The sequence below is a fragment of the Gigantopelta aegis genome, chromosome 4, assembly GCF_016097555.1.
Source record: "Gigantopelta aegis isolate Gae_Host chromosome 4, Gae_host_genome, whole genome shotgun sequence".
In the NCBI taxonomy this organism is placed as follows: domain Eukaryota; kingdom Metazoa; phylum Mollusca; class Gastropoda; order Neomphalida; family Peltospiridae; genus Gigantopelta; species Gigantopelta aegis.
Window position 1 is genome coordinate 113307118 of NC_054702.1, and position 15886 is coordinate 113323003.

The 15886-nt window shown below is 36.3% G+C and overlaps 1 protein-coding gene across 1 annotated transcript; it reads left to right on the forward strand.

Annotated features, from left to right (window-relative positions):
• Nucleotides 1-232: 232 nt before the first annotated feature.
• LOC121371829 (UPF0389 protein CG9231-like) lies at nt 233-8957 on the forward strand. The gene is made up of 3 exons (XM_041498008.1): nt 233-470; nt 5297-5396; nt 7731-8957. The coding sequence occupies exons 1-3, from the start codon at nt 329-331 to the stop codon at nt 7939-7941; spliced, it is 453 nt and encodes a 150-aa protein (XP_041353942.1). The 5' UTR covers nt 233-328; the 3' UTR covers nt 7942-8957.
• The last annotated feature ends 6929 nt before the right edge of the window (nt 8958-15886 follow it).

The following is a 15886-nucleotide window of genomic DNA, read 5'->3' on the forward strand; positions in this document are numbered from 1 at the left end:
TCATTTTATACTGTTCGTGTATTTATGAATATACCGAAAATATTCCATTCTAGGTGTATGCTGCAGTAACGCCACACATTAAACAGTTCCTGTAAATGGAGTCAACGGGTTAACTAGATGGGGCATGTTCAGTTTGGAGCAACTGGATTTTGGGACCAGTTAATATGGTGTCAGCCAATCAAATTAAGTCTACTCAAGTAGATAGGCAGCGGAATTCCTATCTTTAGAGAAAATCACGTCTGGAGGTCAAGGTTGCAAGCTGACAACAACAAGCCAGTCGCGGTCAGCTGACGTAATTTTTCGGAACCTGCAAGAACACAAGTCCAAAATGGCATTTCTTAGCAAAAGCGCATCAACAGTAAGAACACTCTGCTTGTTGAAAACTGTTGCAAACGCTGAGGTGAAATGTTGTCAATTAGGCATTCAAGCTCCAGTGACAGTTTCGCAGTCGAGAATGTGCTCAACGCTGGGTAAGCACCTTGAAAAAACAAACGTCATTGGTTTTGTTGTCAAGACTCCTTTCGTGGCTCCTTTATTTCATATTATTATAAGTGTTGATTTCAATGCTAAATCTGAAAATTTACAATTTTATTGATGATGTTGAAATGATGATCACAAACATTCGCCGTTTCCCAGTTTTGAAAAACATGAATTAATTAGAAAAAAACCAAACAAATAATAATGATGAATAAAAAATCATTAAAAGAAATAAAAGAAAAATAAGTTTGTCATTGTTCTTTTATAGTGATTCATTGATTACGGTACTAAATGTTAAAATCCCCAACATGGTGTCATTCAGTACACAATTTATACAACTGTTTTTATCATAAAAAGAAATAGTTTCAGTTACCATCCATATATTTATAATTGTTAGCAGATTGGGGTTTTTTAATTATTATTATCAAATTATGCAGCTTGTTTAGTCTACATGTTGTAATGATCTATTTGCAATGTCAAAATGTGTTGATTTTTTAAAGTTAAATGTTAAAAACATCATGCTTGAGGTCATTTACTTACATCATATGGTCTAATATGGTTTGAGTTTATTTGGCTATATTATGCACTACTTAAGGCTTGGAAAACATGTCTACAGATCAGTTTCAGTGTCACTGTTTTGTTGTTGTTTTCATGATTTTTTTTATTTATTGGCATATTAAAACATACTAAATATTCCACTATTCAACATGTATAGATTATTTTTAAAAGGCATACCATGTCACTCCAGGGTTTAAGAAATCCACTAGTTCTCAGACCTGGCTAGTGAATATTTGGTTTGGACTAGTGAATATCATCTATTGTATTACTGTATGTATACATAGGACACTAGTCCAAGCTTCTGTGAGGACTAGTGACCGTCTCAAACATTTGTCTAACACTGCACTTGTTAATCGACCCTGAAAGGGTTTATAGACTCTGAACTAAGTAACAAGTTTAAGTTCCAAAACTTGAATTTGGGCCTAAATTCTGTTTAACAAATTTTATTATTGTAAAAATAAAAAAGATTTTGGATGGGTGCGACGATTTACCCAATACTACCCAATACAGAATACTTACCCAATACTACCCAATACTTACCCAATACTTACCCAATACCACTACTAACTATTATATCATCACGCAAGGACCCCTAAACCTGGATATTAGTTACACGTGTTTAATGATCATATTGATATTAACAACAACAATCATATTCATATTTGAATAATTCACATATTACTTATCGAATGTTTGCTTAAAACGCACTCCCACTTTGCGTCTTGGGAACATAACGAGGGGTGTGAATTTTGAGCACAATCACAAGTAATTTCTATTTTTTCGTCAAAGTTTTAAATTTTTTAGAATATCTTTAAAAAATATTTTTAGACTTGCCCACTCAAAAACTGCATCTAATAAACTGGTAATGTAAATATATAATATCTAATGACTAAAGGTCTTGTACCTGATTTGGCAGACGCTTCAAAAATGTATGTTTTCTGATCACAGTAATGTGATAAAAATTGTCCATATCATCAAGATTAGAATTTTTTTTTTTTTTTAGTGGTTAGTAGTGGTATTGGGTAAGTATTGGGTAGTATTGGGTAACTCATCGCACCGCTCTGGATGGATCAACAGACTAAAGCCCTTATTAAGACCTGTCCCAGCATTTCACAAAAATACAGTACCGTAATACAGCCAGCATAACATCAACTATAGTATGCATAAAAAAACAAAAACAAGGAATGATTAGTAATGGTTAATTTTCATTGATGTGTTTGCTGTTTATAAATGAAGTTCTGGACAGATTGAAACATAAAAACATTAATTTAAACACTTAGATTTGGATTGTCAAACAACCAAGTTTTTCAATTATAAGAGAGACAGTTTGGAAGATGAATATTATGAAGTACGCTGGAGGAACGACAATAGTGCTGCTGTATGTTACCAAGTTGACCTTGAAAGCAAGCTGATCAACATCAATGGCGACTGGTCATGCATGAAGAAACAAACACAGTGAATGCTGTATTAACAAACTTTGGTTCTTGGCATGTTGGTCAGACCTATTACACATCTCAAAAGCTGACAGTTGTCACAAAGCCTGTTTGTTTGGTTTTTGAAATTCCTTTTTTAGGGCATGCATTTCCCAGTACTAGTATGGTACATGTATTACAGTTATATCACATTCCTATGTAGATGTGTTGATGAAAGTGTCATAAACCAATAATTAGGACAGCATTAGTTAACAGTGTAAAACAAAAACCTAGCCATCGGACATATGGCTAATAGTTAATGGGTTCACGTCTTGGTACTGGTGCTCATCCAGAATGAGTTTCAACACCTCAGTAGAAAGGTGTACAGCCACTTCATTGCCTTTTCTCAGTAACCACTGTAGTTTAGGGACTCAGTTGGAATCTCACCATTGGATTTGCACCAATCAATCAACTTTCAGTTACACAATCAGTTACAACTGTAATTATAAGGACCTTGCATCTATTGTCATGTTTACCACGACTGTCTTTAATAACTTGTTAATACATTTTTTCTTTATGTACACGTAGACATATTTACATCAATTCCATTATATAAACTGGAGGAACCATTAAAGTCAACATTTTGTGAAACTATATAGATTATAGAATTTTATAATTGATCATCACTAAACCACTAACACCCAACTCTTAACTCAGTCAGCTCAGATGTGTGTCCAGGAAAATGTGCTTGAACCACAATTGGATATAAGCCCAGAAATAAAATTTTAATTCAAACTTTCACAGCTGGGCACCAAAGGTTCACTTGCTATGTGATTTGTCATCACAGTCACAATCGTGTTTCCAGTTCCAAAATGCAATACCCTGCAGTTTCTGGGGGCTCATCCAGAATTTGAAGAGTAAAAACCTGTGTGAACATGAAGCCAACTACAAGTTCCAGTCACCTGTAGCACATGTTGTAAATGAATCCCATCTGCTGGTTTTCTTAACACCAGCATGTAATTTGACCCAAGTGCCACAAATGTCACAGTGACCCAAAAAGCTAGATGTCTTTTATTGATCATTCAGTAGCAAACATTAATACAAGTGTATTTATTTTTGTAAATATTGATGTTTAAAAAAAAAAATTCTCATTGATATCTGTACAATCCAAAACCTATGCCTCCCACACAACCCCCCCACTCCCCCCCCCCACCCCCCTTCCCCTGAGTATGGTTCTGTAGTTGTGACCTGAGACTGTACCAGATGTTAAATGTTTACAAGACAGTGTGTGTTGTTGTGATGCTGTTTACTGAGACTGGGTAGACCCGTGTCACATGAGCCTGTTGTTGAAATGCAGTCTGGCCCTGTGGATGGATTCAGCAAACACAGGTTATGCTCCCAGTAAATGGTGTCTGCATTCTTAATCCAACATGACAAGTTGACCCCCTCTTACACATAGCTCAAAAACCAGTCGAGTGTTAACAACTACATACATACATCATGTCTTTAGACTTTTGAAGCACAGCTATACAAATGGGTAATAATCAAGTACAACACTGAGTTCATGAACCATAAACACATCAATGAATAAAAAATAACAAATGGTATTTTAATTCTCATCTGTAAAATTGTGCCTGGCCACAGGAATACAGGAATAAACAAAGACAATTATTTGTGTACCTGTGATGGTTATATGTATATACATGTCCTTGACACAGGGTTGTCTTGGACAGAACTCTGGCAAAGTCAGAGGTTGTACTCACGACAGGCATGCTTGAGCAGTTCTCTGATGGAAGCATATAAAAAATTACCCACACCACAAGGTTATATCCATGATTGGGAAACTAGGCGACTATCATCTGCTACAATTTTATCTTTAAAATCTGGTATATAATGTCCAGGAAAATATCTAAGCAGGGCTCACCCAGTGGCTAATTTTTATAAAAATGGCTACATTTATTCTTTGGCTAATAAAATGTTATTTAAATAAACCATATTTTAATAATTTTTATGGAAATACTAAACATATCTGTAAATTAGTTATACAGAAATTTGTTTCAGTGTGAACTCTGTTAATAAGATATCTATTTTAAAATATTACTAGAGAGACTTTATCAAAGACTTTGAAGTTAATTGCAACCTCCTTTATCAAGTAAATCAGTATTCTTACCATGTACGTATTTATAGCATATTAAACGAGCTTCCATATCATATCATGTTTATGTCCAGAGTAAAATAATATTTAGTTGTCACGAGCTTTAGCGACTAACAGTGAAAATTATTCCATGAGGACATAAACATGATACAAAATGGTAGCGAGATTAATATCCTATTTATTACCCATAATCGATCTTAATTTATATCACTCGACTCGTTTGGTTGACGTTCCTGTAAGGTTGTAGTGCGTCAATCTTTGACGTCAGGAAGTGTTACGTCCCACTTGGTCTTCTAGTGGGACATATCACTTTGATATTTACCAAGATATTTTTAACCATATGGGTAATAAATACATGTTTTATTTTTAAATTATATGCCCCTCTTACAACACATGTTGTTCCAACTCGAGACATGACAGCATAGCTGCTAGTTTAATTTCTTAATTATGAATTGAATACGGTTAAGGTGCATAGTTTGTAAATAGCCTACAAGTGGGAATGATTTGGTGAGGCTGGGGGCAGGAATGGAATGTCATTAAATGTATGATTCTGACCCCTTTCACAGCAATAATGGGACATGAATGTATATTGATGTTGACATTATCAACAATAATAAATAGAAATATATTGTTGATTAGGAACTATTCAAAATGGAATCCTCCCCTTCATAACTTACATTTGTATCAATTACAGATGGGCTGAAGAAGAAGCACTTGCCGACTGACTTCGACAAGAGGATGCTGGTATGGAGCAAAATATACAAGACCACAGAAGAAGTCCCAGACAGTATTTCGTGAGTAATAGCCAGCATATTATCGACATAGTTCAAGATATACAGGGAAATAGAACCAGTATGACATGTGTGTCATGATGATTTCACGTGCACAACAAATGATATAATTTTGGGAAGTGATGTCATAATGTTCATGCAGCTTCTCCAGTCTTAGCTCTGTGTAATCGCTTACAAAAATTATGTCATTTCCTTCTAGTTTAAGTTTAAAACATTTTGACATGGCTCTTGTTATTCATAAAAATAATATGAATAATAAAGATATTATTAAACTCGAGTGTGAATCGTACTGATTTTATGAAACAAATCAAGAATCCTGACACTGGTTTTGTAAAATCTGTGTGTCACACAAACTCGTATAATAATCTCTGTTTGTCATGTTTTGTTGACATGAGTAGATGCTCCTTAATTCAGGACCATACATAACAGGGAGAGGGGTAGGGGGCACAGCTGCACCCCAAGAATAATTAGGGAAAAAACTATATTTTTTTCTACCTAGAGAAGATCCTTTATTACGGAGTCGTGTTTTTGTTTCATGTACTGACCCCCCACCCCCCGCTTAGTTTGGGCTAGGTTTGGCCCAGGAATTGTGTTACGATTAGTGTGGGGTTTTAACTTAAAAGATCTAATTGCATCAACAGGCCTGCAGAAATTGCACAAACGACCGTTTCGTTCGTGCATCGATTATGCCATTTTATTTGGCATAACCGATTTACCGTTTGTGTAAAATTTACTGAATGATTAATCCCAGCAACGTACCAACATATTTTTATCTTGAGTACAAACATTAGACTTGTTCCCGACGCAGTGTTTTTTTGTAGTGCGTAACATAACCAGTCAAGTTTGTATAAATATCTTGCGAAGTAGGTGCATTCCCATTGGTTGTTAGAAGGCGTTATAGCCGAATTTAACCAACCAAAATGGCGATATTGTGATGGTCATTACAATCTTGAACTGGATCAGCCTGACATTGACTATGTTTTGGTAATTTATTACAATAGTTCTAATCATTATTATTATTTTTAAATTTCTTAAACATTTGCATACATATGGTTTTTACTTACCATTGCCACTCTCTTGTTTCTCAAAATTAAGTATATATATTATTTTTTTTAATTATAAAGAAAAAACCCAGGTTATGCAAAATCTTTTGGCATAACGCTTTTTCAGATTATGCAAAAAAAAATATTTGCGCAGGCCTGCTGAACTTTGAAAAATGGCTTAAAAGTTAAAAACAATTTTGTTATTTTGTCAGTTGAAGAAATCTGTAACAAAGTTGAAATGACCATGACTTTATATTCAGGGTTCGTACGCGCCTGGAAAAACCTTGAAAACCCTTAAAAATAAACTAATGTATTCCAGTGCTTGAATACCCTTGAAAATCATCTTGCGGTCTGGAAAACCCTTGAAAATGATAATTTGCTGTCAAATAAAATATAAACGCCTAGAACGGAGGCTTTATTTACTTTATTTAACATGTAATTAAATTATTTGTTTCATTTCCGCGGCACAATCAAATGCCAATCGTCCGGCCAATCGATGTTTACCGGCTTAGTTGACGTGTGAATGTTTTTTATCTTGCAATGCGAGGATCACGCGGTCACAAGATCCAAGCGACGGCGTCGCCATATTGGAAAAGATAGTTTGTCACTTTTTGCCGCTGGGTATTTAGCAAGTTCAGGGAGTGTGTCAAGTTAATGAATATACATGTGTATTGTAAACCCACAAAGATGGTTGGCACTTGCGTGTTTAACGACCTGTGGAAACTCGGTACGGTCCTGGAATTTTGGTAAAGTTGACCTGGAAAGTGCTTGAAAACCCCCGGAATTTTGACTTCCTTTAAGTGTATGAACCCTGTATATTAGGGTTAGATTCATGAGCCTGACAACAAATTACATTCTCTGACATCCATTATTCAAGCAACTTCCATTTGAAATTATAAATTCTATGTGTTGATAACAATTATATAATTTATTAGCATCAAAGTCTCAGTTAATTCGGCATTTAGCAAATTGTCAAAATTTAAAATTGGATTCTTGTGGATTCTTTTGACATAAAGTTGTGGGAATCCAAATGGATTCTAGTGGAATTTGATGATAAATGATGTCTGCCATAACTGTATACTTTAAAGGTTCACATGGTAAATTACTATAGGTATTAAATATGAAAGCCTCTTTTAAAGGATAAGGGAACAGGAAAACGCATTTTAATGGATTAAATTATGGTTTATCAACAATTTAAAAATAAAAGATTATGATGGGCAAAGATTTAGACCCAAAGTATTTTAATATGTTGTAGGGTATAGCAAATCATATTTCCATTTCATTTTATCTCCAGATTTACCAAGATGTCAAAGGCCAAGGATTATTTCCGTGTCCGATTTGCAGCCATAATGTCCGTTGCTACATTTGTTGCCAGTATTGGTTACATAATCTCCGGCAAACGAGCTGTGCAGCGCGGAGAGAGCGTGTCGAGGATGAACCTAGAGTGGCAGCAGAGGAACCGTGATGAGGTGCAGGCCAGGAAGAGACAGGAGGGACAGCAGTGAGACAGGACACACCAGCCAGTTGAAACAGCTGAAACCAGTCTGCTTATTTTGACATTTATACTTTTTGTGCAGTGGTAGACTGGAGTGAAATGTGACCGAATACGATCTGAACATCTTGTTACAATATTCATCATCAAGTGTATATTGGAGACCATGTTAAGTGATATGAAAGCATGCAACATGATAATATTGGAACAAGAACTGCCAGATAAGGTCCATTATAAATTTGTTTAACTTTTAATTTTGCACTCAAGATTTGTACAGATTTATGATCCCAATATACTTTTAGTATTAGCTAAGGTGTTTGTTTTTCAATTAATCTTTGTATTTTGATTATCCATTAAAACAAAATTATGAAGACAGATTTTTAATGATACTATCATGAATTTAAGTCTTGTTACTGTTTAAGAAATCATCATTATTTCTGTATGACCAGCGTTTCTCCTGTAAATGGGACATTCAGATGTTCCTTGTTTGACACCGTTTTATCAGTTGGCCATTGGCTGGGTTTGAGATAAATACCTGTCTGTCTCAGACACAGCCACTGGCCATGCCAGAGACTGGCTTGAGGGTAGAGATGCCAGAAATGTAATGGATACAGTCATGATCAAATTATTTGACATGACTTGCCGAGTATAATCAATGAACTTTTATTTTTATTTTTAGTTTAATTTACATTTCTCAGATCTAAGTTTGTTTCAGCAATTGTCCAGACCTTGTTTTGCTTATGCAACTGCAGTTGATCTTTGTCTATTTCTCGAATCTTGTTTTTGTTTCTTGGATTCAACTTAGCTCAGTATGGTTATCATTTGTATTGTGATGTATTGTCTACTCTGTGTTAGGTGGTGTGGATAATGTTCAAACTAATTGTCATTCTTAGCAGATTGTTATTAAACTAGAATTATATAAAACATGGATACAGTATTGAAAGCGTCAAAACCACGTTTCATTCAATACCATCCATTTGAATGTGTATTAATAAATTAGATTTTGAAAATAAATATTTCCTAACATAATTTTGTTGCAGTTACATTGAGAATAATTAGGAGTATCATTGAACTACAACTCGATACATATATATAATTAAATTTGACAGATCGTCTTTGTTTATTTTTAAATTCTGCACATTACCAAAGATCTGAATGAAATGGAGTTTTGCAAAAATACAATAAGTAAAGTCGACAAGTTGAAATTTGACTGTTTTAAGAAGTGTGATTTTGACAGTCTGTTTTTTTATATAATCAGTGTTGTCTTCCGACAACTATTCAGGTTTTTACAGCCTTACAGTATTTCATCATGTTATATATGTGTTTGATAATGCTCATATAAAACATGGATTATTTATTAGTCTGTCTTTCTTACTACAGTGGTCATAGCTTCAGTGAATAACATTTTACCTGGAATTTTAACCTTGGGGTTTTAGATTTCCAAACATTGATTTTGTCCGATAAAACAGAATTTCAACAGTTTTCTGGAAATCAGAAACCTCATGTTGCAGACAGACGTACTTTAGAACCAGACTGGTACGTTATATGTTACTGAATGCTACATATCCGTTAGGCTGGCTTTCCATTAACATATATCGGCACGCGGAAATGTACTTTTCCAAATCTGCGTTTTCTCAAGCGAATTACTATACAAAAATTGACGATGTTAAAGTGTACCATAAACCGAAAGTAAATGCTTCACGTTATGTCACTGCACTGAAAAACTTGTGAATGGGAAAATTGCTCATTGATCGACTTTTGTCAGCTTGCTGAATACCCATGCGTGAAATTGCATATACAGAAAAGGTACTATGTAAATACACTGAATAGATAAACTCGAGTGTGAACTCGCATTAATGGAAAGTGGGCCTTAGTGACACAAATAATTTGCTCGGTGATTACTACCAGTGGCCAATGAAAATTAGTCATGCAACCAGCATCATCCAAAATGTCTGCAATTAAAGGGTTTTACACATCAATTGCAGAATTTTCTTAATTCAAACCATGCAATGAAATATTAGTTTTTATAAAATACTCATGATTTTTAATGAGACTGAAAGTCCGAACCACACTGTTAACAACTATAAATTACTCTCCTACCTTTAATTACCATTAGATTTCCCCAACATTTTGTTCAGACAAAATTTGTTAAAAAAAGACATTACGATGACACAGATTCCACACACTAGACTGTAACCTTGTCACTTTGCTGAGATCTCCTTTGGCAAAATGCATGCAATATTTCACTATCTGCCATTTTGCTTTTTTTTATGGAAGCCTCTGAAGTATGTGAGGTAATTAATTTGACATAACAACTGCTTTATCATTGCCACATGTAATGACATTGTTATATACTGATGGAAAGAAATAAAGGAGCACACGGATAACAACAAGAAATAATGACTGCATCAAAAATCAATTCATATTGTCAGAAGTTGACTGGGAACATATAGGTAGTACTAAACCAAATAACTTCCGGCTGGGTCAAAGTGCGAGGTGCACCGAACTTTTGATAGAGAAGTGAACACCACAAGTCCTGTGATTGGTTATAAATGTGAGTGTGTTGGTTGTAAAAAATAAGTTTCATCTGGGTAAAAAAAAATTGCAATTTTATTTCATCTAGTACCACTGTGTCAAGTAGCCTTGTGCTTGAAACATGTATGGGGTACCTGTAATAAAAAGTACTCTAATTTTGTGCGAAACTAGGGTAGTCATAGACGCTACCCGTTATCTCAGAAACGAGCAGCTTGACCCCCATTTTTTTCTGATTCACTTTAAGTGTAAGGGGTGGTAGTATTTATATCCGTGGCGTTTATGTCAGTTGATACGTTGCAGGTAGGAGTTTTAGCCACATATGTTACTATTGTCGTCTATGGGATTTGATTTGGTAGTATACACCCTATAGCACATATTCAGTGCATAATAAAAAATATTATGATTTTGTCATTTTATTTAATTAAACTATACTGGTTGATAAATTAGCCATCACTCGATCATGCAAGTTCACAATGACCTTGACCTTGACAATAATCTCTGTACATGGCTCTGAATGGAGTTTGAATCAAAGTTAGCACTGAAGAAAAGTTGGTTTTGGCCTATAATTCATACTGTAAAGATTTCAATAATTTCTTTTTACATGGTATTTGACTTGCCATATACAACTGCTCTTAAATATGGTATTATATATAAGCAACCTGAACTAAGATTTTAATAGCAATTTATTTTTATATTAAAAATAGCATGTGCCAATAGTGGGTTAATGTCTTTAGTTTCCATTAACATTGTTAATTTTTTATGTATGAAATTCTGAAAACTCAAATTTGTAAAGAAGTTGATTTTTATTGTCATTTTGACATATTTATAGGGTGCTAAGTTATATTTTAGACAAATTTGTAGTTTTATGCAAAATTTAAAGTAAATTTTAAGAAAAACTTTACCAAAAACATAATTAAATTTGTTGTCACTATTGTGCCTTCTGTTCTTATTTGTACATAACAATAAGGTTGTTAAACATATACTTAGATCTCCAGATAATTTTTTTTTTTTAATAATCACTTAGTTAGCTCTCATGAAAAGCATTTTGAGTTTATACTAGATTCAGAACCAATTTTTTCAGATCTGATTATCTGCCTTGGATTAAGTTGATAATTTATTTTATTGTTAAAGCTGTATTACCTAATGTTACTAGCTAAATAAAATGCGGGATTACAGATTGTAGGAATACATCTAATGTACATATTGTATTCATCCAGATTAGAAAATAATGCAAGAAAATAGATGTTCGGGTAATTTTGTCATTTAAAAATAGTTTTTTTCAGTAATTAATCAAAAATAAATGTGTTAAAGCTGCATGATTATTCCAGATATCACAACTATTAAAACCTCCAACTACAGTAGGCTATAAATAAAATATAGTCAGGAATATTGGTGGCTGCCATTAGTTTTGATGGTTCATTATGAAAATCAGCATGGCCGATGGATTTGAAATTCGCACACCTGGTAACTTGAAGACACCCACACCCAGCATACAGGATTTCCTCCCAACACTAATGTTCAGGACATTAAGTCATTACTTCATACAGGTACAGTCATGTTTGTGTTTCCTTCCTCAGACAGTGTATTTTTTTAATACTGATATTTCTTTGATGTGCCTGTTACGGTCTTCATAATCTAGGGGTCAATCAAGTGCATGTGTTTTAATGGAATTCTTTAAAGGGGTAGAGGTACTCTGACTATCTTTGTTGTCTCTACATATATACCTGAGTACACAAACCCAACTAAAAGTAAATATCTTCAGGAATTTTATTTTAAAACATTTTGTTGTTCAATATGACATATTGCATTTGTACAAAACTATATGCAATATATATGCTTTTTGAGGTGTACATTATATTAGGTTGCACTGTAGAAACAACAGTTTCAGTGAGGTTGTCAGTTTATGTCAGAATACACCAGATCCTGGTTGTCATAAAGACACATAGCTGGACACTTTTTGAAAAATGTATGTTATCAGTATAGGTAGTACTAAACCAAATAACTTCCGGCTGGGTCAAAGTGCGAGGTGCACCGAACTTTTGATAGAGAAGTGAACACCACAAGTCCTGTGATTGGTTATAAATGTGAGTGTGTTGGTTGTAAAAAATAATAGTTTCATCTGGGTAAAAAAAAATTGCAATTTTATTTCATCTAGTACCAATGTGTCAAGTAGCCTTGTGCTTGAAACATGTATGGGGTACCTGTAAAAAAAAGTACTCGAATTTTGTGCGAAACTAGGGTAGTCATAGACGCTACCCGTTATCTCAGAAACAAGCAGCTTGACCCCCATTTTTTTCTGATTCACTTTAAGTGTAAGGGGTGGTAGTATTTATATCCGTGGCATTTATGTCGGTTGATACGTTGCAGGTAGGAGTTTTAGCCACATATGTTACTATTGTTGTCTATGGGATTTGATTTGGTAGTATACACCCTATAGGCAGTACATTCAACACTACAGACATTCAATCCCACATTACAACTTGGTATGAAATACAGACATTACTATGCTAGTAGTGAATTAAATTTGGTCTGCAATTTGATGTGTTCCCTTATTTCTTTCCATCAGTATATTATGTCATCCTTTCACCCCTCTTGACGAGTATTCCATAAAAAAGCAAAATGGCAGTCAGAAAAAATTACATGTTTCTTATTCTAGGAGATCTCGGCAAAGTCTGTGTCATTGGAATTTAATATTTTTCGATTTTTGCCTGGACAAAATGTTGGGGGAATCCCATGGTAATTAAAGGTAGAATGGGTGGGATGTAGCCAAGTGGTAAAGTGCTCACTCGATGCTTGCTCGGTCATAAATCAATTCCTGTCATATTTCGTTCCAGCCAGTGCACCACAACTGATATATCAAAGGGTATGGTATGTCATATCCTGTCTGTGGGATGGTGCGTATAAAAGATCCCTTGCTACTAATGGAAAACTGGAGGGTTTCCTCTCCAAGAGTATGTTAATAATGTGGTTTTGACTTTAGAAAAAATAAATGTTTTAATTTTTGCTTGCATATTTCATTGTTGGAAATCTAAGGGAGACTATTCTTGTAGCGATTTAGTAATGTGGAAATGTTTTTCTAGTGCAGAAAGCTGTGCTAGGAAAATCATCTATCAACACTACTTGGATGGTAAAGCACCCGTTTCATTGGTCATCTGGTCTTGTCATCCAGGTGATAGACTGTCATTGCTACTTCCTGATTACAACACGTTACTTGTGATACAACATATATTGACCCAGAGAAGTGACATCATTGGATAAAAATTAGTCAAATTTATGTAATGAAATTATAAGATTAATTTTAGGTTTTTTTTCTCCATCAGCCCTCGATGAAGGTAGACGTGTCAACGTGCACTCTCGAGTTGCCCCCCCACCTGGGGGATTGATGGCTAGCTACGGCTTGCTGTTAGAGTACCGCGTCGCGTACACCGGGTCACGGGCAACCGTGACCGTGGTGTATGGTGACGCGCCGACAGCCAAGAGGAAGAGGACAAGAAAGAAGAAACGTGCGCCAGGGACAGCTCAGGCAGGGACAAAGCCGGTGGCTCAACCGCCGGCGGCAGTCCCATCTGCATCGCTGCCCACACCACGACCAATCCAGACGGAGCAGAAGGAGGCGAATCGTCAACCAACCGCACCGACTGTACAGAGGCAGAAAGAGGAGCACAGTGCACCACGGCTTGCATCACCTGTTCTCGCCCGTCACTCATCAGCGTCGAGACCCCCACCCACGGGGGACTCCGCGACATTGGATGTTGGAGTTGCCAAGCGGAAGGCCGTGACCCCCCCCCGGGGGACCAACCAGCCAAGACGCGGCCTTCCGCTTCCGCCAGGGACGAATGGCAGTTCGCGAAACGGAAAATCAAAAGTCAGTACGCTAAGTACGTGATTGGTGACGTCTCGGATCCCTACAAACTGCCAGGCGGGATCCAAGAGGAAGAGTTTAAGACCTTCCCGGACGGCAACCAGATCACCATCCATCCTGGAGATCTATGGGGAATCGGGCAGGTCCTGGTCATCACCTCGCGTCAGGATGGCTTGTACAGACAGGGGATCCTCTACAAAGAGATGGACAACCACACCGTCCACAGGATCATCAAGATCATCGCCGGCGCCCAGTACCTCCCACTGGCTCAATGCCTATGGGGCCACAACTTCAGAAAGTTGGTGCCCCACTTCAACGAAGAGTACATCATCTCCTCCCCGTAGACGCCAACCGTATCTAGGACAGGTAACCTCCTTTTTGGGCTTAGTTGGACTTTAAACGCTTTCAATCGAGCTTCAAAATTCTTATGTTTATTTTTTTATAAATAGTCCAACGCATTTTACTTTGGCGCCCGTTCAATTGCTCAAATCACCTTAAAACCTTTTCGGCCGAGCAGTCAAACTTATTTTTGGGTTTAAATTCTTAGTCCGGACATGATGATAGGTGCAGTTATTCTCCGTAGACTTAGGTTTTTCTAGTTAGACCCGAAGGAATCGAAATTCAGCCAGTCAGAACACGGCCCATTTTCAGTGTCTACTAGTCGGTCCGCGCAGTTGCTGAACACAACTAAATACTTATTCAAAATTCTGCCCACTTCAAACTCATCCTCCCCCCCCCCCTTGTCCTGGACTTAGTCACTGGCAAAGGCCAGAGATTAAGCCCAGGACAGGCGTGTGTGAAACCTTCGTGGTATATACGCACGTTAAACCTTTTACCTGACCTGACCTGATTAATTTTACTACAAAATATTTTTGGGACTCCGTATCTCTAAAAAAAAATCAATTAATGTTGCTACGACTCACTCCATAGGTTTTCTCGATACTTTTATCAGAAAGCTACACTCATCTCAGAAACTATTAATCTGGTCAGTTTTTGGGGAAACAAAACTGTCTGGATTAATAAGGTTCCACGATTTCCAAAATAGGTCTGGACACAAATTCCTATGATAGTATTTCTTTCTTTATCATCTGCATCTCTTTTTAGAAGGAACAACCGGCCTCGGTGGCGTCTTGTTTAGGCCATCGGTCAACAGGCTGGTAGGTACTGGGTTCGGATCCCAGTCGAGGCATGGGATTTTTAATCCAGATACCGACTCCAAACCCCCGAGTGAGTGCTCCGCAAGGCTCAATGGGTAGGTGTAAACCATAACTGGTTCAACAAAGGCCATGGTTTGTGCTATCCTGCCTGTGGGAAGCGCAAATAAAAAATCCTTGCTACTAATCGGAAAGAGTAGCCCATGAAGTGGCGACAGCGGGTTTCCTCTCAAAATCTGTGTGGTCCATAACCATATGTCCGACGCCATATAACCGTAAATAAAATGTGTTGGAGTGCGTTGTTAAATAAAACATTTATTTTTCTTTCTTTTAGAAGGAACAGTTTTTCCCATTAAAAATCAAACATATCTGATATTATTTTTGTGTCACAGTCTGTGGGATGGAAC